The sequence below is a fragment of the Lepidochelys kempii genome, chromosome 24 (assembly GCF_965140285.1).
Source record: "Lepidochelys kempii isolate rLepKem1 chromosome 24, rLepKem1.hap1, whole genome shotgun sequence".
NCBI classification, from domain to species: domain Eukaryota; kingdom Metazoa; phylum Chordata; order Testudines; family Cheloniidae; genus Lepidochelys; species Lepidochelys kempii.
In genome coordinates this window covers 9632220-9658349 of record NC_136403.1, presented here as the reverse complement: position 1 = coordinate 9658349, position 26130 = coordinate 9632220, and the positions used below count along the sequence as shown (strand labels likewise).

The 26130-nt window shown below is 54.4% G+C and overlaps 2 protein-coding genes across 9 annotated transcripts in view; one reads left to right on the top strand and one right to left on the bottom strand.

Moving 5' to 3' along the window:
• The window catches only part of LOC140902914 (immunoglobulin superfamily member 11), a 16661-nt gene extending 12798 nt beyond the window's left edge, over positions 1-3863 (top strand). Inside the window, exons 7-10 of the mRNA XM_073323500.1 lie at positions 329-465; positions 2006-2224; positions 2552-2581; positions 3577-3863. Coding sequence (XP_073179601.1) covers positions 329-465; positions 2006-2224; positions 2552-2581; positions 3577-3653 — 463 coding nt within the window. The 3' untranslated portion in view covers positions 3654-3863. The remainder of the gene's footprint in view (positions 1-328; positions 466-2005; positions 2225-2551; positions 2582-3576) is intronic.
• On the bottom strand, positions 2703-26130 carry USF1 (upstream transcription factor 1). 8 transcript variants are annotated; one of them, XM_073323439.1, is made up of 12 exons: positions 25910-26020; positions 23110-23224; positions 13970-14059; positions 13318-13367; positions 12548-12666; positions 10943-11044; positions 9398-9596; positions 8507-8594; positions 8079-8137; positions 6458-6552; positions 4328-4456; positions 2703-3871 (listed from the first exon to the last, which is right to left on the bottom strand). In XM_073323439.1, exons 3-12 carry the CDS (start codon positions 13975-13977, stop codon positions 3782-3784), a joined length of 939 nt encoding a protein of 312 aa, XP_073179540.1. In that variant the 5' UTR covers positions 13978-14059; positions 23110-23224; positions 25910-26020; the 3' UTR covers positions 2703-3781. The 8 variants fall into 8 exon arrangements, with proteins under 8 accessions (XP_073179540.1, XP_073179541.1, XP_073179543.1 ...); XM_073323440.1 differs by having other exon boundaries at positions 23110-23187; XM_073323442.1 differs by lacking the exons at positions 23110-23224; positions 25910-26020 and adding an exon at positions 26027-26130.

The following is a 26130-nucleotide window of genomic DNA, read 5'->3' as shown; positions in this document are numbered from 1 at the left end:
AGTCCAGGTTTGATTAGCAGGGGTCCTAGGGCGGATGGCGTTTAACAGGCCACAACACTGCACAGCTGTTTAGGCCAGGAAGTGAGGCAGATGTGTCCAGACCACTGAAAAGCAGGGGGAATTCGGGCACAGTGCCCACACTGAACCCCTTACAGCACAGCACCAGCACAGCACCCCTCACCCTGCCCCCTACAGCACAGCACCCCTACTGCCCCCTGCCCCCCTCCAGTCCCTTGTTTTCCCTTCCCAGTCACTGGGCCCCGCTGGTTATAGGCTGCCGTCATGCCCAGGGCAGAGGCTGATGCTGCTGTGCACAATGTCTCCCCAGAGTCGACAGCCTCTCACCGAGGCATCTGCTCGTGGCCAAGACCCTCTCCAGCAACATCCCCATGGCCAACCAGGCTGCAAAGCCCCTCTGGATCTTCACCAGCTCCACCCCCAACACCTCCTATGCTAACTGCCAGCGTGGGCTGGGCGAGGGGAGTCAGGCAGCGCCGCCCAGGGGGCTGCGACAGCCAGCATGGGCAGTGCCCCATGGCAGGAGGGGGAGCAGCAGCAGTCACTCCGAGGAGTCCCTGCCAGACAGCCAGTCGGAGGAGCCCGCCTGGCACCCTTCGTGCCACCGAGAGCCAGCTCCAGCCAAGGCGCTTCCCCCCAAGCACCCTGGATTCCTGGTTTAGGGGCAGCAGGTCCAATGGGCACAGAAATTGCCGGAGGGGGGAGGCAATTCCAGCAGCCAGGTCTCCCTGGGCAGGCACATGCCTTTGTGCACATGCAGCAGCCTTGGGCCAAGCTGCTCCCACCTGCCTGGCTCCAGTGGGTGCTCTGGACAGCCCCACCCTGCCATCAAACCCCCCCCCCCAAGCCAGCCCCGTGTCTCTCGGCACTCAGCCCCCAGGCCCTTTCCCTTGGGCAAAGCCCCCACGCTGGATAGCCCCACTCTGGGGAGGCAGCCGGCCAGCCCCGCAGCCCAGGGGCCAGTCAGGTGGCAGCCCTGGAGGCCTCTGCCTAGCACCCAGGTCACATATAGGCTGGGCAGAGGCAGGATTAGCTTCCCTGTGCTGCTCCCCGCACGGCTTCTGGAGCCCTCCCCAATCTGGCCAGGCTGGTGCCCCTCCGCAAAGCCTGCGGCCGATGCCAGATCGGATGGGAGCAGTGACCTCGCCTGGCCTGCACTGTGGCATCGTTGCCAGGCCCCTGGGTCAGTGCCCTGGCCACAGCTCAGCCCCCCAGTCTGCCAAGCAGCATCCCCTACTGCTGAGGGGCCCTGTGGACAGGCTTGAATGCCCCAAGGCCTGGCGGGCTAGGGAAGGGGACGAGCTGTTTGGGTTCGGAGCATCCCCTGCCTCGGGCTCGCAGTTATTCATGGGTAAAGGCTGGAGATGCTCAGGTGATTCAGGGCTGAACTAAGCCCCTTAGAGGGGACAGATTCTGCCAGGACCAGGATCAGCACCACCTGGAAACCTGCCCCTTTGAGGGGGCTCAAGCTGGGCCCCTTACATCACAGGTCATTTCTGAAGATCTTACCCTGAGCATCCCCACTTCCAGTGTAGCCCCCATGCCTGGGCCCTAGGCAGGGGGCAGGAAGCATGAAACCACAGAGGAAGAAAAAAAGGTGTCTGCTCATGGGGCAAGGGAGAGAACAGAGGCAGCTGGGGAACGGGCAGGGGATCCCCAACATTCAGGGGGGTTGAGGGTCTGAAGGATGTTTTTTATTCCCCTCCCCGCCCCGCCGCCCCAAGGATGAGCCAGGACCGGACACTGGCTACTGTTGCATCCTTGGCTGCTGCATGGCTCCCATGCAGGGGCTGGGGAGATCTGTCCACACTAAGAGCCCAAGTTTTTCCGTAGTTAAAGGGCCCAGCCCACTTCTGGTACCCAAGTCAGCAACGCACGGAGCCTGCCTGCACGGCAACTACCCCCCCGCCCCCCGACCCTTGGCGGTTGGGTGGCAGAGACAGGCGCCTCACTGCGAACTGACGCCGTCACTCCCCCCGCGCCACAGGCACGGGTAAGGTCCCATCTAACCGTAAACCAGAACTGGGCATTAACCTCACCACAGCAGCAGCAGGCCCCAAGCTTGCCAACCCATGGGCACATGCCCAGAGCCACCAGCTGCCTGCAGGACAGCCCATGGCCCCCAAGGCAGATTCAACAAGCAACATTGAGCCCACTCCTCCCCCTCAGAAGGGCTGTGGGAAAGTCACACCTCCAGAACTCCAGTGTAAACGGGCCACTCTGCGCCCTGCCCCTTGGACGCTCCGGGGATTAGCGACTCCACCAATGCTCAGGGGATCCAGCCCAGCCCCCTGGTGTTTTTCATTCTAGCCCCCGCAACCCAAATGTCACCCTCCAAAAGAGGGGCTCTTCCCCCTCCCCTCGCACTGCATAGCTCATATCCAGCACCCCCTCTTCAGGAGTTATGGGACATCCTCTTGTGAGCCTTTAGGTGGCAGGAGGGAATCAGGTCCTACAGGGGGACCCTGCTAGGGGCAGTTCTGGGGCCTGTGCACTGCAGATTAGTGATTGCAGTGACCCTTCTGCCCCCCCCCCCCAGGTGAGCTGGCCCTGTGTTTCAGTAGCCCAGCCCTGGGGGCTGGAGAGGGTAACAGCAGGGTTCCCTGCCCCCTCTCCCGCCCACCCCTTCCAGAGCTGGATTGGGGGGTCCCTGCCAGTGAAATAAAAGCAGCATCACATGGAAAAACAAATCACTATTTTTATTTATTCTGCTTTTTAAATTCAGAGAATTAAAAAAAGTCAGAGGCCAGCAGAGCCAGGCAGTGCCAGCCATGGAAGGGGGGTGGAGGGGCAGGGCGGAGCCCTGCTGGGGTAGGTGCTGCCCATGATACAGCGCCATCCGCCTCCCCCACAGTGAAAGGGTCAGTGGCTTGGCTGACAGTGCCCGCAGGGAAGGCCAGCTGGAGACAGGCTACCGCGCTCCAGGCAGGAGGGCCAGGGCACGCCAGGGGAAGAGCAGTGTTTCCCCAGTGCTGGGAGCTGCCCTCCATGGCACATGCTCAGACAGGCCAGGCTGGGGGTGGTGAGGGCGCCAGGGAGGAGCACGTGGGTGCGGGCGGGGCTCCGGGAGAAGCAGCCCTCTCCCTGTAGGAGCAGGCGGGGGAGCTGAGCGGGGCTGGGGAGAGGAAAGGGTGAAATGGGACAAAGAGCGTATGTCAGTGTCAGCTCCAGGGGTGACGAGGACGTGACAGCACACGGGAGGGGCTGATGGGTGGACGTGCTACCGTGCAAGCCTGAGACGGTGTGCGCATGCGCGGGAGGGCTACCAAGGGGAGACGTAGCAGGGGGCGAACACAAGCATGCGTGGCATCGTGCCTGGGCGCAAGCCCTGCCTGGCTGCCCACAAGCGGGGGCCACGCCGAGAGCAGAACACCAGTTCGTTCCACTACAGCAATGAAAATACTTTTACAGAGACAGCATCAGCTTCTTTATTCAAACCAGCTCCGCCGGGGAGGGAGGCAGCAGGCCGAGTCTCTGGCCCAGGCTGGGTGGGAGCTCTAGGGGGAGGCAGGGCAGGCTGAGGCTCTGGGCCAGGCTCAGGGGGAGCTCTGAGGGGAGGCACGAGCGCTGGTTTCAGCCCCAGGACACTGACGCTGCTGCTTTCGGGTCTGTACAGCAAGAGTGAGGCGCTGTAGGTCAGGAGCATCAGCAGGCGAGAGCTGCCTCCTGCGGGCAGTCGTGACTGGGGGGGTCCCTCCTCGCCTTGTGCCTTGGCAGACCCCGAGGCCTGGGGTTCAGCCGCTCCCCCCACGCCCCTCGCCAGTCAGTGGGTGTCATTCTTGATGATGATCTCCACCCCGTGCTGACGCAGCTGCGCCCGCAGGATCAGGTTCTTGTTCTTGAGATCTTCCACCTGGAAGGGGAGAGGTGGTCAGGCTGGGGATCTGCCCTGGGGTGGGCGCTGCCTCCTCAAACAGGGCTGGAAGTGCCTTCCCCAACCCACCCCCTACAGCTGTCCCGGGCGCACGGGGTACAGGAACAATGCTGGGCTGGCTAGCCTGGCACAGCCTCTTCCTCTGCTGTCCTGGGCCTCAGGCTGAACATACCCTGCCGCTGGGCAGTCTGGGCTGCAGGTGGAGTCCAGTCCCTGTGGCCCATTCAAGTCCTTGGAGCTGCCAGGCAAGGAGGCCAATGACCAGCAGATTCAACAGGATCAGGGCAAAGTCACCTGCCCCTTGGCCATGACACACCAGGCAGGTGGCCGCTGCTCCCAGCCCCCCTCCAGCTGGGCTGCATTGGATCCGTGGCCGAAAGGGGATGGCTGCCCACAGCACCGGCGGGGCAGCGACCAGCAGCACCCCGTGCTCACCTGCTGCCGCAGGACGTCATTGTCCATCTGCAGCTGGTCGAGGCCCTGCAGCTCCTCGGAAAGGCGGTGGTTGCTCTGCCGCAGCTCCTGGATGTAGTCACAGGCTTTGGAGAGGATCCCTCCCTTACTCTGCAGAACAGAGACGCAGCTGGGAAGGGACGTGGGCCAGAGCAGCAGGACACCGTCACCGGGGCTGGCCTTGGCCCCTGCTAAGCTGGGGTTTCCTCACCCCTTTAACCAGTGCAAGGCCCATTCTCCCCTTGCAGCTTTGCTTAATCCAATCAGCAAGGGGTTTAAACTAAACTGAGATAAGCGTTTACACTGGAGCATGCACCGGTTCAGCTAAAGTGGCGCAAGTCTGTGTGTGCGCGGCCTCAGAAACCTCCTCGCTGCATCTGCCCCTTGCCAGCCCCACTGGCCAGCAGCCCAGCTCTCAGTGACAATCACCCCACACAGGGATTTGCTTCGGTCCAAACTCAGGAGCAGACAGGAGGGTTTCTGCACAATTCACCCTTTGGAGGAGGCTTCTCCACAAGTTCTAAGCACGCAGGAAGGGGGCTGCACTCGAGCAGGACCATGGCCACGCTAGGCTGCGGGCTTGGCAGGGGACGGGGCTGCACAGAAACGTTTGCCTCCCAGCTACAGTTAGGTTGTAAACTGGTTTCATCACAGCAACGCAGCCCCATGTGGATGCAATGAATACGATTTACCCCGCACCCCAAGTGAGCTAGTGCTGCTAGGAATCAAGTGACACTAGACTGACAGGAGCCGGGCTGGACTGAATCCAGAGTGTCAGGGGAGGGATCTGCACCTGTTGAAGTCTATTAGCTTCTCAGCCCTTAGTTAATCTGCTACAGCGGGTGCGTAGGCCGGGCTGGATTCATTGATCCCGATTCCCTGTCACCTGGTCCCTTGCACAGTCACTTACAACAGCGCAAAGTGAGCGTTGCCCACAAGGGGCAAGGGCCTGTCCCTACGCGGGAGGCGCTGAGGGCAGAGCTACACACCAGCCTTTGGCGCACTTCGTGAGCACAAAGGAGCCCCTTGAGCACACAAACCACCACCTGGGAACGGAGAGTGGTGGAGGTGGGGCGATGCTGTGGGAGGGGCATGAAACGGTCTTGCTAGGTAGCCCCGAGCCCAGCACTGTGGTGGGGGAGGGGAGTTACTTCCATACACTGGGACCCAGAATCCTCCTCCCTCCATCACTCTAGAGCCATCTGGGGCTTAGAGCAATTCTCCTTGCTCTTCAGCTGCGCGTCTCTCTCTCGCTCGCCCTTTCCGCCCAGCCACATGCTCGGCATGAACATCACCCTCTGCAAAGCGCTGCCCAGCCGTCTGCGAATGCCACTGGGCATGGACCTTCCTGCCCTTGTGCAGGGAGAGCGAGGCAGCGACGTTGCGTTTCCTGGCCCGGGCCACGTCTGCCTACTTCAGGGACAAGAGTCAGTTGCTGCTTCTTACCCCAGCCAGCCTGGCGAAGGGGGAGGGAGCTGGAGGGGTTGGGGGGGTGACCCTTCCCTGTCAGCCCAGCAGGGGCCAGCCTGGCCATGGGGGAGGGAGCTGGAGGGGCAATCCCCGCTCTGTCAGCCCAGCAGAGGCAGCCTGGCGAAGGGGGAGGGAGTTGGAGGGGTTTCTGCTGACAGCAGTGAAACAGTGACTGTGACCTTCGCAGCCGACATCATTAGGGTTCAGTGTTAACATCCCATAGGGATGAACAGGGCAGTTGATGGCCCTGGCACCAGCAGTTCCCTCTAAGAAAAGCTTCTTTGCAAGCTTGAGGACTCGAGATTTCAGAGCTGTTTTTCAATGAATCAGGCTCCAGAGCACAATTCTGCACCATCAGCACAGAAAACTGGAGGTACATGAGCATCTGCATAACATCTGAGAGCACCGGGGTTTGTCAGTCTGAGGCAGATTTCAGCCACTGACCTACCGGTAAAAGACCTCTTCATAGCATCCCCCAACCACCTGCTCAGGTCAGGGGAACTATTGGAAGCACCTGGTTCTAAAGAGAGGGGCTGAATTCGACACTGGCATAGGGAAATGCAGGCAATGCAGTTTGGCCCCCTTATGCCGGCCCCTGGACTGTGACCAATTCTTCCGGGGGGGGGGGGGGGGCTCCCTTACCTGCCCTGACTTGGTGTTCTCCATGGAGCAGTCTGGGATGATCTTGGAGAGCTGCACAATCCAGTTGTTGATCTTGTCCCTTCGTCGGCGCTCCACTGGGGTGGGGAAAGAGGGGATGGAATTTCAGGAAGGTTCCCGGTCTCTGGGACTGCAGATAGCTACCCTAATCTAAGCCCAGGTTTCCCTAGAGAGAGCTGTGCCCTGAGGGCTGAACGCGACCCTCCTTGACAGATATCTCTACACCCACCCTTGTCATGGCTGGCGGTGGGATCCTGCGAGGAGAGAGAAAATGGAAATGGGAGTACGGGGGAGAAAAGGGTCTGGTGGGGGCTGGATTGCAGAGGGGAAGGGTGGAGAAGGTAGGATGGGGGCTGGAGATGGGACCCCAGGCTCGTTGGGGTGACACTGCTAATTAGGCTCATTAGGACAAAGAGCCCAGTGAGTGGGGCAGGAACCCTTTCCCTTGCTGGGATGTTTCCATGTCTGGTGCAGTGGGAACAAAGCCCCCTGCCTGGGGAGCAGGCATAGCTGCTTTGTAGTGCTGGGAGAACACGGTCATTGGAAACCCGGAGCTGAGGTTAAGCTTAAGGACCCAACCCTTTGACAAACGCGCAACGCACAGGCCAGGCACCCAAATCACCTTAACTCTGCTCCTGATGCCCTTAGGCTGGGGGAGGAACCTGAGGCTCCATGTCTGTCTAGAAGAGTGGTTCTCAACCTATTTACCATGTGTTATGTGAGCCGAACCCAATACTACCTGAGGATGTCACGTGGGCCGCAGCTGCGTGCTGATGGGCCACACGCGGCCCACGGGCTGCAGGTTGAGAACCACTGGTCTAGAACATGCCGCGCCACGTCCCTGAAGGCAGACATTGGAGTCCTTTACCTGGGATCGCAAACGCTGCCCTTCGTACAGCCTTACGCTGTGTCCGGAGAGCCGAGGGAGAGGCTGATGAGACCTGAAGGGCCCCAGGCCCTGCTCTTCGCTAGAATGTCCTGCGCTGCCAGTTACACTGGGAGCTGGGCACGTACACTTACAAGCCCCCTGGGCCCACCTTGGGGCAGGAAGGCACTACCTCGGGAAGGGAAGCCAGCACGACAGCAGAGAGCCTTCTTTATTGCTGTAGTACCCACAAGGGCAGCGGCTCATCCAGATGTCCTCCGAAAGGCCTTTCGCTGAAAGATGCTAGGGATGGGACGAGGACAGAAGCGTGGCCACATTTAAGATGCCCACAGCTGTAGCCTGAGCATCTTCAAACCCTTGCTCCCAAAGTACCATCTTACAGGGAGCCTGCAGAGGTGGAGAACATACAGGGTTTTCAGGGTCAGCCCTACATCGGAGGGGAACTACAAAGGGATGGCTGGAGGCAGAGTTAAGGCCTGTTTGGGTGCCCTACCTGTGCACTTCCAGATTTCCTGGGCTGATAACTACAGCGCTCCCACTGATAGGTGCTTTCCATCTTAACAGAGCTTTTCCATCTGGGTGGGAACAGATAAAGAGTTAACCAAGGGAAACCGCTCCTTACATCTACTTCTAAAGGCAAGGTTCCTCTCAGATCTAAAGCTGCCATCAATGGAGGATGCCCCAAACCTTCCCACCCCCCAGGGCCTCTGTCCCTACCTTCATTGTGTTGTGCTCGGCGTTTCTCATCCCGAGTCGTCCGAGGAGCTTCGGACTTCCTGAAAAGCAAGCAACCCCACCAGACAGTGTAACGCAGAGGCTCAGCACTGAACAACGAGCCCCATGTCACATCTCAAAGCGCCTTCCTCGGGGCGGAGGCAACATCAGCCCTGTTTTACAGGGTGGTAAACTGAGCCAGGGAGTAGTGTAACAATACACAAACAGTAAGTCAGCGGGACAGCCAGGAACAGAACTGGGAAATCCCGACTCCCAGCCCCGTGGAACAGCCCACAGCTGCTCCCTATAGCTGTGGATCAGAACAAAGACTCCCACTCTCCCCACAAATGGGAGACATAAGAAAGAAGGCTACTAGGAAGGGGGAGGAAAGCGGGGTCAGAAGCCGCGCATGGGGCTGGACAAACACTCACGGAGAGTAGGGGTGATTCCTGGGTGCGATAGATCTCTGAGCTCCGCCCTGCAGAACTTCCTGGGGTGACATCATCACAAAGAACTGCCCTGAACAATTGGAAACACAAGAGATGGGATCACAAGGGGAACGTTCCCACAAGATAAGAGAAAAATCCGCATGCATGGGGCGAGGGAGCGCCGCTGACCCATCTCTGGGGTGACCACACTGGCTTCATGCGCTGCCAGCATATCTGGACACGGGAGGGAAATGCATCTGCAGCACTTGCTCTGGATGCAACAAACAGGGCTTGAACCTCTGGGTTTAGGGGACGCTCAATTTGTGGCCTGCTTTTGGGAGGTATCAAGCAGCCACAGCTCCCAGAAGTCAGTGGGAGCCAGCAATCCTCAGTACCTCTGAGGCTACAGATTTGTAAGGGGCAGGATTTAGGTCTAGGAACAACAGGGGACGAACGGAGCCAAATCGAATCAGCATTGAGGTGTCTTCTCTGAATTTAAACAGCCCCATTACTGGGAACAGCTTTGGGGAGAAGCAGACAGTGAAACTGAGAGGAAGCAAAAGGCAAACTGACCAGTTTACAATCAACATCCCGGCATAAAGCAAGTGAAGCCCTACTGGGGCAGAGTGACCCCGCTCTGGTGTTCTCTGTGCTGGTGTTAAGGGGAGGAGGTCCCAGCTCTCCAAGGCAGCCTCTAAGGCTGAGCAGCCCTGCAAGCTGGGGAGTCAAAGTTCACGCCACGCCAAGGAAGCCCATCGGCGTGGTCAGGGCAAAAGTCCGCACCGCCAGCATCAAGAACCCCACAGCTAACCCACGCCGGAGCAGGCTGCACAAGTCACGGGAGACAGGCCCCAAGAACGCAGGCTGGGTGTCCCAGCCCCGAAGTCATCCAACCTGTACCAGTGGGTGTGGCCTGCCCCAGGAGGGCCTCTGAGTTCTGGGTGGTCACCACCGCGGTGGCTGTGGTCCCCGCACCAGAGGAGGTGCTGGTGTCTGCCACGGCTGTCGTGGGGAAGTACGTGTAGTGGGTCTCCGTGGCTGTAGCTTCTGTCTCAACAGCATCTTCACTGGTAAATGCACCCTGGATAACAGCCTGCAGCAGAGAGTAGCAAAGGAGAGCGAGATCTAGAGCAGAGGTTCCCAAACTGTAGGGAGTGGGTCCCCAGGGGGCATGATGGGGTTATCAGGTAGGTGCAGGACCCAATGGGATCACACTACAGGGCTGGTGTAAGGCGGGGGCTCTGTCTGGCCGGGGAAGCAGGCATGGCTCTGTGTGGGCGATCTGAGCTGTCCAGTTAGGCTCCCTGCCTGTCTCACTGCCACAGCCCCCAATAGGCAGTTCCCTTCCTCTACTGGGGAGGCCGGTGGGGACTCTGAGTGGGGAGCAGAAGTCTGCACCCCAGAAGTACTGACCCCCAAGCCAGACACAACCTCCTCCCGACCCCAGCCCTTCAGCACAGTCCTAGGTACAGAGCCCTGTGTGCTGCCCCTGCCAACAGAGCCCCGCCATCCCTCCTTCACTGTGGCCCCAGGACACAGAGCCCCACGCGCTGCCCCTGCTGACAGATCCTCTCCCCTGCCAGTCCCAGGGCTTCCTGCGCCCCCGACTCCTCCCACTGGACGCAAACAGGGTCGTGCTGAAGGACTGGGGTCTGGAGGGGAGCAGTTCCCACTGTGAGCAGCCTTCAACTTCCCCTCCTGAGCTCAGCCCTTCAGCACGACCCCTCCGCTTCCCCTGCGTAGTGGGGAAGTGAGATGGGTAGGAAGCTGGGTCCTGGCAGCTGAGACCCCCCTGACCACTGCAGGGAGTGGGCGGCTGTGATGGGGGGCGCACATGGGACATGAATTTCCAAAAAGGGAAATTCAGAAACAAACCATTGGGAACTTCTAATGTAGAGCGACCCCTCCTCCAGAACTCGTTTCGCACAGCTCAGTGGACGGACAGCGCTGCGGACCATAGTCATCTATACGCTTGCAGAACGGATAAGGCTGGGGCAGGGCCAGGGCTGGTGTCCTGGCCCCCAAGGGATCCTCCTCCCTGGAGGGATTCCTGCTGGAAGGGAGAGTTTGGGCTACATGGCCCAATCGGTGCCACAAAGAGCTGGGCCAAGAGCCACAAACGGGATTGTGACCACTCCCTCCGAGAATGACTTGGGGTAACACTGACCTGGGCCAGACTGGAGCTGGGAGCTGAGGGGTGAAAGGCTCCATGTCCCATGCCCTGCCCCCCAAACCACCCCAGCCCCCAACACTGGTTAGCCATCTGCTGCCAGGGTCTCTGGCCTGAACAGGGGAGTTATCAAGGCCTGGGATAGACGTGATGAGCCCCGAGCGAGCTGCTGTACAGGCCTCGGTGCATTGGCACCTCCCCAGCCTGCCAGGCACCTGCGACGCTATCTCCTCCTGTCGCCACGGCGGCTCCTTCCCAGTGCCACTCACCTGGGCCATGGACTGTGCTGCAGGATAGCCGCTGATGGCGCCGGTGCCCTCCGTCTGCCCATCCAGCTGCCCCTCAGCCACCTGTATCACCCTGTACATCACCTAGGGGAGAAAGCCAAGAGGCTGTTCGCGGCCTGGGTCTCATTGTCCGGGATGGAGAAAAGGCAGCCCTAGGACCTCCCCCGTCTCCCCCTGCCCTGCAGCGACACGGACAAGAGAGCAGGGCAAAGGGAAAGCCCTGATTACCGCATGTGTGCGCACACTGGCCAGAACGCACCTGCGCCCCGCTCACCCTGGCTGCGCTATGAACACGCAAGCGGCCACCTACTGCTGAACCTGTCCGCTGGCCTCACAAGCCCTCCTGCCCCGGGGTCTCAGGTCCCCTTGTAAGGCAATGGGAACAGAGAGCAAGGATGGCAGGCTGGGGCCGATGGCCAAAGCCCCAGAGCCCTGCAGCAGCATTACAGCACTTAACCAGAACACACCCCCTGCCCGCAGGGATAGTCCCTACTCAATCCCACTGCTGCCCAGCCCAAGTCTCTGCCAATACACTCCATGCCCAGTGCCAATCCGGCCATCAGTCTATCCCAGGGTTCAACCCAGCAACTCCAGTGCCACGCGAGGCTGTTCACAGCCCAACGTCGCAGATGGTGGTAGAAGCCTAGATGCCACTCAGCCAGCATGGGCAGCTGTCCCCATCCTCATCTTGGGACGGGGTTTGTTTCTACGCCTGGCCACGACCAGTTGGTGGCTACCTCGTTTGCACAGATCATTAACCAGGTCACCCCAGGCCCATAGTAGGTGCCTGTAGACTGCAGCCAGACTCCCTAGTGACCTCAGACAGGGCCTCAGACTTCCTTACAGTACCAACCAGGTCTGGCCAGGGAGACGGTCTCACGCATACCTGCCCTCCCATTCATGGCCATGCAGAGCCACTCCCTGCCCCTAACACCTGGGGCAATGCACGACATGGCAGGGTGTATCATGCTCTTTTATCTGCCTTTTAGGCAGAGGTGGGGAGCGCTCACAGCTCCTGACAACGTCCAGAGGAACGGCAGAGGCTCAGCACAGAGCATCAGGCCAGGGACATTTAGCTTTTCTGGAACTCTGCATTGTAGCCCTCGCTGCTCCTCTCTTTCCCCTGCCTATGCGTCTACTGCCTGGTCCCCTCTTCCCACCCCCTAACTGCCCTGGTGGTTACCCAGGCACCTTGGACATCCCAGAATCAGGAGGCACAATTCCTCCCACTTGGTGCACTGTCCCTCCTAGAGGTGCAGCAATCTGGCCCAGAGCAGATGCAAACGAGCCTGGCCTAGCTAGACTGGAGACTAGGTTCTTGTGTACTTGGGTTTGCTCACAGAGCTGCAAGCTTTCCATGCTGGCTGGCATATACCAGCATAGGGCCAAGGAGTAAACATGAGGATCCCAGGGTCCGTGTTTCACTTCTTCATCCTGCACCCGCCCCAGCAGGGCATTTCCAGGTCTAGGACGAGTCACCCCCACCCAGCCTGAGCGTGTCTCCCCCCAGGAGATAAAGGAGGGGGAGCTATTCGCAAGAAGGAGGCTGGAGACAGCTGCTGCTGCAGGGAGACCATGCAGGCGTACCTGAGTCCCGCCATTCTCTGTGCGAAAGACATACTTGATGTTGGGGTCGGAGAAAGTGGCCGCCGACTGGATGCTGGCAATGGCAACGCTGGTGGGGTCTTCGCCTGTCGCCACTGCACCTTCAGGAAAGAAAACAGAGGTGCACATGCCAGGGAAGAAATGTCAGGCAGCAGCCACCCCCAATGCCCTGTCCTCGCCAGAGAGTTCCCAGCTTCGATGACAGGTCCTGATCTGCTGAGGTCAACAGCTTAGCAAAATACAAGCAGGACCAGCCATTTCTCCGGAGATCAAGAGTGAGCAGCATTTATGCTAACAACAATTCTGGAAGGACATTAAACCTCATGCTTCAGTCTCTATTAGAGTCCTAATGTGGGGGGCAGATTATCCCACCTCTGCTACAGCCAGGTTCCTACATCTGAAGCAGCTGGTACTGGTCTCTGTCACAGACCAGGCTGGCACTCCTAGGGGACCGATGGGTTCCAGCTGTGAGAGCAATTCCACCAGGATCTGCAACCTCCCCTCCGCAGCCATCTGAAATCACTTCACCCAGCCCGCCAGACAGCCATCAGATGGCAGGGAGATCCCGGCACCTCCAACCTGAGCTGCACTGGAAATGGTGACACAGCATCACCAATTCCCTGGGAACCCCACCCTGGGCCTCGACAGTGAGAACAACAGTGCCAAACTGTGGCATTTTCCTAGGCAGAGCTTTGGCTGCAGAATGCCATGGGGAAAATCTCCCAAGGCTGGGGATGGAGGTCGCCCCTCACCTTCCTGGATCTGCACAGTGCCCTCTTCAGTCTCAGCCGCTTTCTGCTGTCTGCAAAGGGAACAAGCCACCAGTGAGGACAGAACACAACAAGGCTTCCACGGTGGTAGCTGGTGACATGGGGTCAGTAACACAGGTGCTCTGAAAAGCGGAGCCCCAAGTGCAACGTGATTAGCCGGAGGGGGAATAGACTTGGGGAAGAAGTCAATGACCATCTTTTCTGTTCCATATCTGGGTCGGCTACAGTGAAAGTTACTTTTTTTTTACTGTTTGTGTTTTTACATCAAAAATTCAGGTCTCGTCTGCCCAGAAGACTTTCTTGGATGTGTCTACACTGCAATCAGGAGGCGTGACTGCAGCATCTTAACCACGTTAGCACTGGAGCTGCGTGACTAGTGGCTACGCTGTTGTCTGTAGCCAGTTTGCTGGATCCAAGCAACCTCAGGTATGTCTACACATGCTGTCCCGATGGCAATGCAGACATACCCTCACAGAGAGCTCATCAACTGAGTCAAAAGAGTGAAAGTTGAGCCATTGAGAGGGGAAGGGATCTGGAGACCACCTGTTCACAGCTCTGTAGTTGTTATTGCTTATTGCAGGTCCGTGGCAGAGTAACATCTGGATAAAGACACATCTGTCTCTCCAGTACTTACCCCTTCATCTCTTTGCTCTGTTATGCATCAGAAGAGCAGGTCTTAGAGTCTCCCTTGTGCCTCTCACTTCACAGCCTCGTTTTCCAAACTCTGGGGGAAGGAGGAACACAGATTCTCAAAGGCAGGGGCCACACAGTGAGGACTGACAGAACTCCCTCTCTACCCCACACTCCTCCTCCAGTCAAGAGCCTCTAGCTGCCTGGCAATCTCTACTCTTGGGTGCCCTGCACAGAACTGCTCGCCTTTCCTTTTTAGCCTTCTCGCTGCCTCCTCTGAGTGGAGATATTGAACAATCCTTCGACCGCTCAGCCTCACAAGCTGGCACCATTTTAGACTCTCATCTCCTTCTCCCTGGGTATGTCCACACTGCAAAGTTGTGGACAAAACTTTTGTCTTTCAGGGGTACTTAAAAAAGCCCCCTCACGAAAGACAAAAGACGCAAATGGCAGCGTCAACGCGGCTTTATCGACAGGAGCACTCTCCTGCCGACACAGCTAACGCCGCTCGTGGGGCTGGAGGTATTTTGTCAGCAAAAGTACTGACAAAGAGCATTTACACATGCTGACTTTTAGCAACAAGGCTGTGTTGACACAGCCTTGTCGCTAAAAGCTGCGTGGTGTAGACAAGCCTCCTACCCATATCCAGCTTCTTATTGCACCCAGTCACTTCTCCCTTGACACTGCTGCAGTCTCTCCCAGCCTGGCTTAAAGTAACCTTCTCCTCTCCTCCGCCAGCCTATTCATAGATTTAAGGGTCATTATCATCATCTTGTCTGCCATCCTGTATAACTCCAGCCAGAGAACGTCACATGGCGCTTCCTGCATCCAGCCCAGTATCTTGGCTTTCCTTAGAAAGACATCCAGTCTTGACTTTCAGATGATGGAAAACCCATCACATCCCCAGGACGTTGTTCAAAAGGTTAATTCCCCTCACTGGTAAAAACATGCACCTTATTTCTAGTCTGAATGGGTCTAGCTTAAACTTCCAGCCATTGGCACCTGGTTCTGCCTTTGCCTGCTAGATCCAAGAACTCTCTACTCTCAGATCTCTTCTTCCTGCATAGATACATATAGACCAGTGGTTCCCAAACATTTTCATGCCACAACCCTCTTTGGGATCACCTCTGGCAATGCGATCTCCAGGCTGGGCCCAGGGGTTGACAGCGAGCCTACCAGGGGTGCCCCCCAGAAGTTTCTCTCATAATACACTGATGGGGGAGGCAGGAAGAAGGCCAAGTCTTAACCGCAAGAGGGGGAGACCCTAAGGGGGGTTGGGTGCTGGAGTGGCTAGCTGAGCTGAAAGAGGCATTAGGGGTGTTTGGGAGTGTAGGGAAAAGGACTTGTTGGGGTCAGGGAGAAGGGGGTAGTTGCCTGTATTGGCCAGGCTCGGGGAGAGGTACTGATACCAGGTGCAGGCAGCGCTGAGGTGGACGGAGCGTGCATACTCATGCCACAGGCAGCTGCTCAGCCTGTCCCAGTACCAGAGGCGCCTGCCTGGCCCAGACAGTGCCAGGTACCAGTAGCTGCTGGGGGAGAAGGCACAGGGGATCTATGCATTGTCCCTGTCACATGGTGCTGATTCTCCTAGCCCGGCCCTCTACTCCTGCCCCATGCTGGAACACTGGGATGGGTTCCCCCTGCCAGGGGATCTCACCAAAATGACCTCGAGGAGTTACCCGTTGAGCCTCCCCCAAGGGCATTGCTGCCTCTCCCCAATAATGGCCGACAAAATGGTACCCACCACGGTACCCACCACGCGTGATGCGTGTACGGATGTGGGCACCACACAACGCCACGAAGGTCTGGCACAGCCACCCCTCCGTAGATTTTCAGTGTCTCACCACCACCTCCTGGTATCCTTTGTGTCACAACCCGCAGTTTGGGAACCCCTAAGAGACTAATCAAGTAGCCACTCAAACTTCTCTTTGATAATCTGAATAGATGGAGCTGCTTAACTTTCACTGTAAAGCAGGTTTGCCAGGCCTTGGATTATTCTTGTAACTCATTTCCGACCTCCCATCAATTTTCAACCTCCAGGTCTGGTGTCCACACTTTAAAAAGAACCCACTATTCCTGAAATAGTCTCAATAATGCCACAGACAAAGTTACCACCACCTGCCCAATCCTTCCCAACATTCCCCTGCTTGTACAACCAAGAGGCACATTAGCGCTCTTTGCCACAGCATCATGCTGGAAGCTCATTTTCCTTGGTTTCCACCAGGATCCACAGGCCCTTTTCAGCGCCTCTGCTTTCCAGAATACATCCCCCAAATGTAGGTAAGCATGACCTGAGTTCTTTGTTCCTAGATGTAGGACCTTCCATTGGGCTGTGTTAAAATACATGATCTTTGCACTCAGTTTACCAAGCAATCCACATGGCTCTGTGTACGTGACATGTCATTGATTGCCACTCCATCAACGTGTATGCCATCTGCAAACTTGATCAGCGATGATTTTATATTTCCTTCTAGAGTGTTGACAATAATAAGAGGCTGTGCTGGGCTAAGACCCAATCCTGCAGGGTGCCACTAGGAACCAGCCTCATCTGATAATTCCCCATTAACAAGTACATTTTGAGATCTATCAGTTACAAGCTTTCACCCCCTTTACCACGCGCTACTTTTATCTTGTATGGAGCTCAGTACCAAATGACGTATGTGTCCAGTGCTCCATGGTAATACCATCTTCTCCTCCTGCCTCCTCGAATCCCCTTGAATGGCTTTTACTGTGTCAGCCTTCTCCTCCACTCAGTGACCCTGCACCCTCTCACCCTCCACACACCTCCACTCGGTGACCCTGCACCCTCTCACCCTCCACACACCTCCACTCGGTGACCCTGCACCCTCTCACCCTCCACACACCTCCACTCGGTGACCCTGCACCCTCTCACCCTCCACACACCTCCACTCGGTGACCCTGCACCCTCTCACCCTCCACACACCTCCACTCGGTGACCCTGCACCCTCTCACCCTCCACACACCTCCACTCATTTCCTTCTGCTCTGCCTCCTTCTCCTCCTCTTGGTTTTGCACCTTCTGTGCTGCCCCTTTGCTTAGGGCAGCTTTCCCTCTGCCATGACTCCTTCCTGCTCACATTGTCCCAGACCCAAAGTGTTCTTCCTGCCAGAGACAGGACCCTGTTGTGTGCTCTGAGCAACACCACAGACAATTAGAGCTATCTAGTAATAAGGTTCCTGTTACACCCTAAGGAGACACCTTTGGGGGCCTAGATCATTAGCAGTAACCCCATCACCTGCCTTACTTCTATTTTATCCCCATCACTCACTGTTCAGCCAAGGATCTTCAAGTGCCTTACAGACAAAAGTCTCCCTGCACCGCACAAAAGAAGCAGTTCCATTCTCTGCTACAGCTGCCTTCTGTTCTCACACCCTCCACCAGCCCCCCAATCAATCCAGGATCCTCCTCCTTGTTTTTAACACCCTCTGTGGACTTGCTCCATCTCACTTCCTGGACCATGTCTCTCCGCTGCCACTCCACTGCTGATCTGACTCGGGCTGCCTCTGCCACCAGGAGTGAGAGTGCCTTCCCCTCTGCAGCACCTGTCTCTCTCCACCTCACTGACTTCTCAGCTTGTTTCAAATCTCAGCTGAAACCATCTCAGCAGAGGCTTCCAAAGCTGCCTCAGGGATTTGGATGGCCCTTAGTCCCCACTAAAATTAACAGCACAACTTTGTCCCCTCTATACCCCCCCCCGCTATCTTTTTGTGTGACTATAATTATTCAGCAGAACCTGCTTCCACTGCACTCAGGGTAGGCCCTCTGGGGATCAGGCAGCCGAATAAAAGCCCCCGTTTGTTTCAGCACATACTGATTCTGGGATAGCCAAATCTCGGCTTGAAGTGAACTGAAGTAACACCATAAGGAGATCTCACTGCATCTAGCTGTGAGAAAGCCCTTGGAATACACATAAATACACCTCGCCTCCCCACAGCCTTCACCTCGCCATGCTAACACACGCAGAAGCTACAAACGGCCTTGGCTTCATTAGGAAGCTACCACAAGTTAGGAACACACCTTATTTCCAAGTGAAGACATGCCCCAAATGCCCTGCTCTGAGCACCAGAGAATACTGCCTCCTTTTACAGTCTGCTCTCAATTCTGCAGGCTCCCCGTCTCCACAGAGAAATTGGAGCAGTAACTCAAGCGTCCCCTCTGCTCCTCATCCACCCGGCTCCCTGGCGCGTCTCTTTAGAGCTCTGTTTCTCTTCTCCTCCTATTCAAGTGTTTTAGTTGGCAGCTGCCTGGGCTGCTGTTTATTTTAGGCTTCTTGCTTCCATGTTGCATAACAGAGATCACCCTTGCTCAGTGTACTCTGCACATGAATCATTCATTAACATGCCACTAACCAGGGAAATGATTGATTTTACCCTCCAGCTGGCTGACTCCCGAGTCTCACAGTTTGTTGTAAGGGCTGTTGGGTTCCCAGCCCCAGCCTTGGAGAGAGGATTTTAATATTGAGGGGCGGGGGGCACAACCAGCTTTTGGACAGTGCTGGGGAAGGGAGATGAACCGACTCGCTGGATGCCAAACCCCTCTGGTTTAGCAGTAGGAAGGTGACAGCATGGACGGCAGTTGTTCCAGCTTCCTCTCCAAGTCCCTGGAAGAAGCAGCTGTAGTTGATTAAAGAGGGGCCATCTCCATGACACCATTCATTGCTTGGCCCTTCAGCTGAGATAGCCAACAGGGGGCCGATAACATCAAATGAGACAACGTCTGCGACAAGGACACGAATCCCACTCGAAAACAGGCTGAGACTCAGCATCCCTGTCAGCAGAGGTGCAGGGTTGACTGGTGACTAGAGCACCAGCCTAGGATGTGGGAGAACTGGATTTAAGTCCCTGCTCTGCCACAGACTTGCTGTGACACCTTAGGAAAATCACTTAGCTGATCTGTGCCTCCGTTTCCCATTGGTACAACAAGGATAATAGCACTGCCCTGCCTCACTGGGGGATTGTGAGGATAAATTGTGAAATGCCCAGATACTAGAGTATTGGGGGCCAGATATGTCCCTTAGACAGAGGATGTGCCACACAGTCATTAGATGGAAAGAACTTAAGAGGGTAAAGATTGATTTAGCTTAAGTTGGCAAGGGGTTGATGCAAGCTAAAAATCAATCAAATCAAATTGAGAGCGTCCCCTCAGAGTTCTGTACCAGTTCACTACATCAATTCAAAACCAAGTACTAAGTGAAACCACGACGCTTTGTGTTTAATCCCTATCGTTGTGAGGTCAGAGTTTATCCCAACACCCTGAGCCAGTTTAGCGTCTTGAAGACAAGGATCAATTTGGCCCCTTAAGTTACTGCTGCCCCTACCACAAGCAGCAAATGCCGGTTCCAAGGCTGTAACAGAAACCAGACAAAGAAATGTCCCTAAACCTCTCAAATAAGATCACTACAATGGGAATGCTCACCCCAGCATGCAGATGCTCACTCTAGGTTTACACTGTTCAACTGTCAGGGGACAGGGACAGGCCATATTTTTTCCCCAAACTGAGGTACTGTAAAAATAAACTGTGAAGGATTTGGAGCTGCCCTGTGATAATTGATGAATACTGTATGTTGGTCCAGTTATTGGGGTGTTTACTTGACTTTGGGCTGGTCTACACTGGGAACTTACATCGGCAGGAGCCAAATTGAAGTAAAGGCACTTCCGTAGCTAGGATGACGCAAGGCAGCTTACGTCGACCTAACCAGGTAGTGTAGACCAGGCCTACGTCTTTCAGGGTCTGTGGATTTTTCACACTCCTGAGAGACGTAGCTATGCCGATGTAAGTTCCCAGTGTAGACCAGCCCAAATGCCTCTCTGTGTTGATTTAGTAACACCACATCCCCAAGCAGCATGGAGTCATGGTCAATGTGTCAACACAGTGTCAGTGTGGACATTGGACTGCTTCCAATCGACTGGTACTAGCTTTCAGGAGCCATTTCACAATGCCCTACACTGGAAGTACAAGTAATACAAGCACTCTTGGTTAGGACACACACTGCTGACACAAGAAGCGAAGTGGGCACACACACAAGCGATCTAAAAGCAGCGGTGGCTCGATGCTGATGTAAATTAGGTGGACAGAATTTTGTAGTGTAGACATATCAGTACTATGATGACCTAGCCACTGGTGTACAGTCCACTAGGTTGATGGAAGAATTCTTTTGTTGACCTAGATACTGCATCTTGGAGAGGTGGATTAACTAGAGCGATGAGAGAATGCCTCGTCATTGTAGTGAGCACTGAAGTGCTGCAGCTGTGTCACCATAGCGTTTTAAATGTAGACATACCCTTACCTTGCTGGCCTTAAAGAAAAAACACTAATATCCGGAGACGTGCTCAATAGATGGCAACGCTGTTAGTAGGTCAGAGCAGATGACCTAGTGCTTCCTTATGACCTTAAATTACATGAAATGTTTCCAGGAAACATTTATAATAATCCCCTGAAAACATTTCATCCCACAACATCAATATGCCCCTGGGATGCTGGCAAGCCAAACCTTGAAAATGCAGTTAACTAGAATCAGAAATTAAACTGACTAGTTCAAGTGCATTGTCCAAGCTGGGTGGGAAAGGCAGTAAGTTAACTACAAGCAAAAGGGAATGGAAAGGCAATACTGCATTTTAAAAATTCCACTTTAATAATTTAAGGTGTTATCAGTGAGAAGTTTGCAGATAGAGGCAAAAGGCAGCTTCCCTTTAAGGAACGGATCTAACAAAACCATTGTCTTGTCCTGTTTCTGTGTTCTCTCTCTGGTGATATTTTGGAATGATCTTCCACAGCTGGAAGAAGGAAGAATGAGGAAGCGAACTAACGTATCTGACAAGAAGTTTTTTTCTTTAGCCAACTCACTGAACAGGAAATAAATGACCATTAAAGTGAAAAGCTGGAGCATATTTTGTAAATAGACATTTTACTGAAGAAGAGGACGCTCCTGTAGTGTTAAGCCTTATTTTTTTTCTAATGCTATTGTGGCAATTTAAGGGATAGACCCAGAAAAGAGACTGATGTGGCACTTTGTTTTAACTCTCAAAGATCCCTGATGAAAGGAGCCTCCTGGATCTCTAGCTACAAGACATCCATACTGTATATGGATTCCTGCTGAACATGGATTCCTTCCAGCTCTTACACCCGTAATAAAGACAAGGCTTGAAAAAGGCACCAGTCATCTAGTAGTCCGAGTAAACCTACTAGACCAGAGGCCAACATAAGAGAGGGGATGGCACTGGCAAGATCCACAGGTGATACCTGTGGAAGGGTCCAGCACTTCTACCTACCATAGGCAATAGATAGGCCTGGGGGCGGGGCTGAACTCCGTGCTAGGCATTATAGACCCAGCTTTCGTTCAGAGAACGTTCCCAGCTCTTTCAGACACAGGAAAAGATTGAAAACCTGACCAAAGCATAAGTGATGCCTGCTTGAGTCTGCAGACTCCCTGGAATAAGAGCCAAGAGGGGTGAACTGTCCCATTCATCTTAACTGCAAAACCCTTGACATCACAGAGAAAGACAGAGCCCCACGTGAAGCGTGCCTAGGGTCCCAGGCTGGGCAGCAGACAAAGTCAGGACCCCAGATTCTAGTGCCAGCTCTGCTATTCGCTGGCTGTGTGACCTTGGGACAGTTATTACATGAGACCGGCCAGACCGAGTCAGACCAAAGGCCCACCTACCCCAGTGTCCCGTCTTCCGACGGCGACCAATGCCAGGTGCCTCAGAGGGAATGAACGGAGCAGGTAATCACCAAGTGAGCTATCCTGTCACCCATTCCCAGCCTCTGGCAAACAGAGGCTGCTAGGAACACCTGGCTAATTGCCACTGATGGACCTATTCTCCAGAAACGTATCTAGTTCTTTTTATAACCTTGTCATAGCCTTGGCCTTCACAATATCCTCTGGCTTCAGTGGCCCCATCTGTAAAATGGGGACGACTGCACTCACAGCTGTAAAGCCCCTTGGGATTTAGGAATGAAAAGCTCGGTATAAATCAAATGCTACGTGTGCTGGCATTGCTACCAGCTTTTTGTGCCACCTCCAGCTAGGACCAGAATGTGTGATATACTTGCAGTCCTGCTTTCCAGGGGAAACAGAAGGAAGGTGCTCTCTTCTTCCCTCCTCCTGCCCCCGAGATTCATGACTATGTGGGGGTAGCAGGAGAAGGTAGCTCTAGCCCTACCCCAGCCACTGCAAGAGGATGGAGGTCTCTGCTACAGTACCCCTACCCAGCATCTTTTTGGAGCCCCCCTTTCCTGTATGCCAGCTCTAGTGCTACTTCTGCTCATAACTTTTCCAAGCGGCAGATGTGACAACACAACTCTTGTCTGCGGCTACCACAGGGCTCGGCCAACTGCGTGAAGAGCGACCAATTTCGCTCCAATACTGCTTGGGCAGGCTACAAGCTGCGACAAGGACAAGCTGCAAACCCAGGCCAACACGACTGCTGAGGATTTCCTCTGCAGCCAGGACCAAAATCATTCAATAAATTAAACATAACAAAATCATGAGCTCAAGAATTCCACATAAGTCGATGCCTTTAGCCTCTCTCACCACCCTGCTCTCCAGGGAAAGCTGCTAACTCACCACCAGCAAGCAGACTTTGCCAAGCCCCAGACACAGATTATCGTTATTAATTATTGTTTGTACTATTGTAGCACCACATTTTAATATGCCGAGGTGTTATGAGTAGGAAGTTTGCAGTTAGAGGTTAATAAATGGTTTGGTAACTAGACACTATCATTTAAGGACGAGACCAATCTATCAAACAATTGATAGCCCCTCAAATAAAGACTCTGCAGAAGATCCAACTCTCAAAGCCGTATTCACTCTGCAGCCTAACAGGAGTGAAAACTCATTGCTACCAAGCCAGTGGACATGGCTCAGAGATGCAGAGTGGTAGAGAAAGGGTGTGATCTTTTTTAAATTCACTTTTCCATCTTCCTTTCCTCATCTCTCTCCCCCCCTCACAAAAAAAAAAAACCCAACATTTAAAAAATAATCTTTACCTTATTTTGTTATTTACATTTTTTTAAACAAAGCTGAAGTTACAGAGTCAACTTCAAGGATCACACAGAAACATGAGTTTGTCAGCAAAATCATTTCAGAAGCGAAAACAAAATCTTAAACTTCTGACCCCTCACCTTCTGTTTCCTTCAATCATCTCTCCCCACTTGGACACTGGATGACAGCTTCACTTTCACATTCTTGATAGTGCAAGGCTTGGGGTTCAAACAGGACAGGGGAACATCTATTTACCTTTGAACAAATGTTTGCACTCAAACTTTTTTCAAAACACTTGAAGGCATTTCTCTTGGGCCCAGGCTTTTTTTTTTTTTTTTGAAGTTATGGGCCAAGTTTAACATAGCAGCTGTTTTGTTCCAACAGCAACAACTTAAATGCATGCAGAAGCTAATCTCACCACAATATCTATGCACTAACAGTAGAAAGTTCCTCGGCAGAAGTCTGTCAATACTCTTGCTAAATAAAAACAACACAGCCAGTCGGGCACTCACTTTTGTGCACCTTGCACACGTGCGCGCACACACACACGACTGATTTATTTTTAATGTATCAACAAGCAGCGCATGATTAGTTTAATAAATTAGGCCCTGATACTGCAAGGAGGCCCCTTACACCCAGGAGGAGCCGCAATGCCCACTGTAAGAGTCCACCCACGCAGGGCAGATTGCAGGATCAGGGCCTTAGATATTTGGAAGACTTTCCACTGGTGCTAGTACAAGGATATTTTAAATGAGCCTCTTGTTGATTCAGGGAAAGTCCATAGAGAGATTTGTTTGTAAAGCTCTCAAGTTTAGGAGTGTGCTTAGAAGGGTTAAGTATTATTCACCTCTTCCCTCTCCAGTCTAGAGCTACTGCTAAAATCATCACCAGTAATCTGCTGCTGTCAACACCTACCCCCACTTCACTGGATTCTCTCACCTGAGTCAAGTTCCACATCCTCACATTTAACACTCAACAGGAGTGCGACACTGGCTATATCTCTGCTCTTCCCCTGCCTCTGCATTTTCTCTCACCTGCTCGCTTTGTCACCTTCTCCCACCCCTGGCTTCACATATTTTCCATACCACTCCCTGTGCTCAGACCAGTTATACATGCAAAGCCCCCCTCACCTCTCCGCTTTCAAACCCAATTCCTGTGCAAAGCCTTCCAGTGCTGGTATCTTCACCACAACAACACTGCACAACATGGCCTGAAACTGTCAACTTGTGCATTATATTGGCCTAAGACCTGATCTACTAACAAAATTGCACTAAAGACATTTTTTAAAAAACTGATTTAGTTAAACAGGAGCAAAACTCTGCATAGACATTTTAAATTTGATTTAAACCTGGTTTATGTTGCTTTAGCTTGTGTCAGTAAGTTTATATGCACAAACTACACAGATATATTGGTTTAACATTGGTTATAAGCATTGCATGAGGGATTTACATCAGTTTAGCAGTGAAGATTGATTAAACCAGTGCAACTTCTGCAAAAGACTATAAGACCTTGTTTGCACACAGAACCCACATCAGTTTAGAAGCCAATTTCAGTTAAACCAGTGTAAATCCTTTGGTGGACACTTCTATCACTTTAAAACTGGCTGCATGGTTTAGCTTGCATCTGGCTGTTTCCTAAGAAAAGCTAAACCAATATAAACCAGGTTTAAATCACTTTAAGAGCATCTACACAGGGTTTTGCATCAAATTTAAATCACACCTTTAGTTAAACCAGTGTTACTTTGTGTTTAGAGCAGCTGTAAGCTCTTTGTCTGTTTTGTGTTTGCAGCAATCTAAACATTAGAACAGAAAAGTAAACTGTATGGGAGGCCCACATAAAAGGGAAACATAAATGAAGCACAATCATAACAGATCGCCCCTGTGCAAACCTGGATGGCATGGCTGCAAGAGAGCGCAAGCAGCACCCTGTGTATTCCCTGCACGCACGCACACCATCTCACCACAAAGACTCAGCACAGAAACGCAAACAGTTCTATTCCCCCAGCGGGGGTGGTGGTGAGCGATATGAGATAACAACAAAAGCCTTTATTATTGTGCATGGAGGAAACAGGCAGCTAAGCAGCTCCTGATAAGATGTGGCTGATGAATGACTGAGGATTACAGAGAAGGAGGGTTCAGGTTCATCAGGTTAGTGTTAACAGGGGCACTCAGGGGAAGGGATGGACCAATCACACCTGGCAGGGGAGGAGAGAAGAGGTTTGGTGTCTGACATGCACCAGACAGATTCCCCAATAAAAGCTTCCCTCCAGCACATGTAGGAATTCAGCCAGGGGACAGAGACCAGGGAGGATGAGGCCAGGCCAATAGCACTAAGGCAACAAGCTATGTCTATTGCTGGTGATGATACACTGGTTGTACTGGGACCTCCCCTGCTTCTCGCATTCAGCTGTTCGGTTCTAGTCTATCCAGGGCCTTACACCCTGTTCATCACCGCCGCGGTGATGCCCAGAGCTCTTCAGAGCAGTGAATGGGCTCGCAGAGCACCTAGTACTGAGGGGGGGCAGGGGACCACCCCCATAATACCAGAAGGGAACTGAGGGGGCCCTATGGCCTCTCACAAAAGGGGGCAGTCAGGGGGGCTACAGCACACTTGGCGCAAAGGGGGCAACGTGCCCCAGCCAGGTGACAGGGGGCTGCGGGAGGAACGAGGGACTGCACCCCTCAGCCCCAAGGGGTCCCCAACGCACCGCAGTTCCGGGTGCAACCAGCACCCCCCCGAGACCCTAAGATGGGAGGGAGGGAGGGAGTACCACCCCCTCCCCCAACCTAAGGCCACCCCCGGCTCGGCCTGTACCCCCACCCTCGGGCCACCCCCAGTCTGGGCGTCTCCCAGCCAGCCGCCCCCCGGCCCATTCCCCACCAGCCGGGTCACAGGGGCCGAACCACGCCAGCGGAGCCCCGCTCCCCACAGGCCCATTACCTGTTTTTTCCCTTTATCCCTCTTGCTCTCTCACCCCCTTTTCTCTCCATGGAGCTTTGCACATGCGCACTCGCCCAACGCCCCCTCCCCCTCCACCGCCGCGGCTGCCGCCATTACCGTGCGGGGCGGAAACAGGGCGGTAACCCGGTCCCGCCCCTCGCTGAGCCGCCGCTCGCCGCCATCTTAGTAAGGGGCGCTCTGCCCAGCTCATTTCCCCCATC

Coding starts and splice junctions, on each gene's coding strand:
- USF1 (XM_073323442.1), bottom strand. Junction 8,595..9,397: donor GGCCACACCCACTGGTACAG/GTTGGATGACTT, acceptor CCAATTGTTCAG/GGCAGTTCTTTGTGATGATG. Junction 8,138..8,506: donor AGGAATCACCCCTACTCTCC/GTGAGTGTTTGT, acceptor CTTGCTTTTCAG/GAAGTCCGAAGCTCCTCGGA.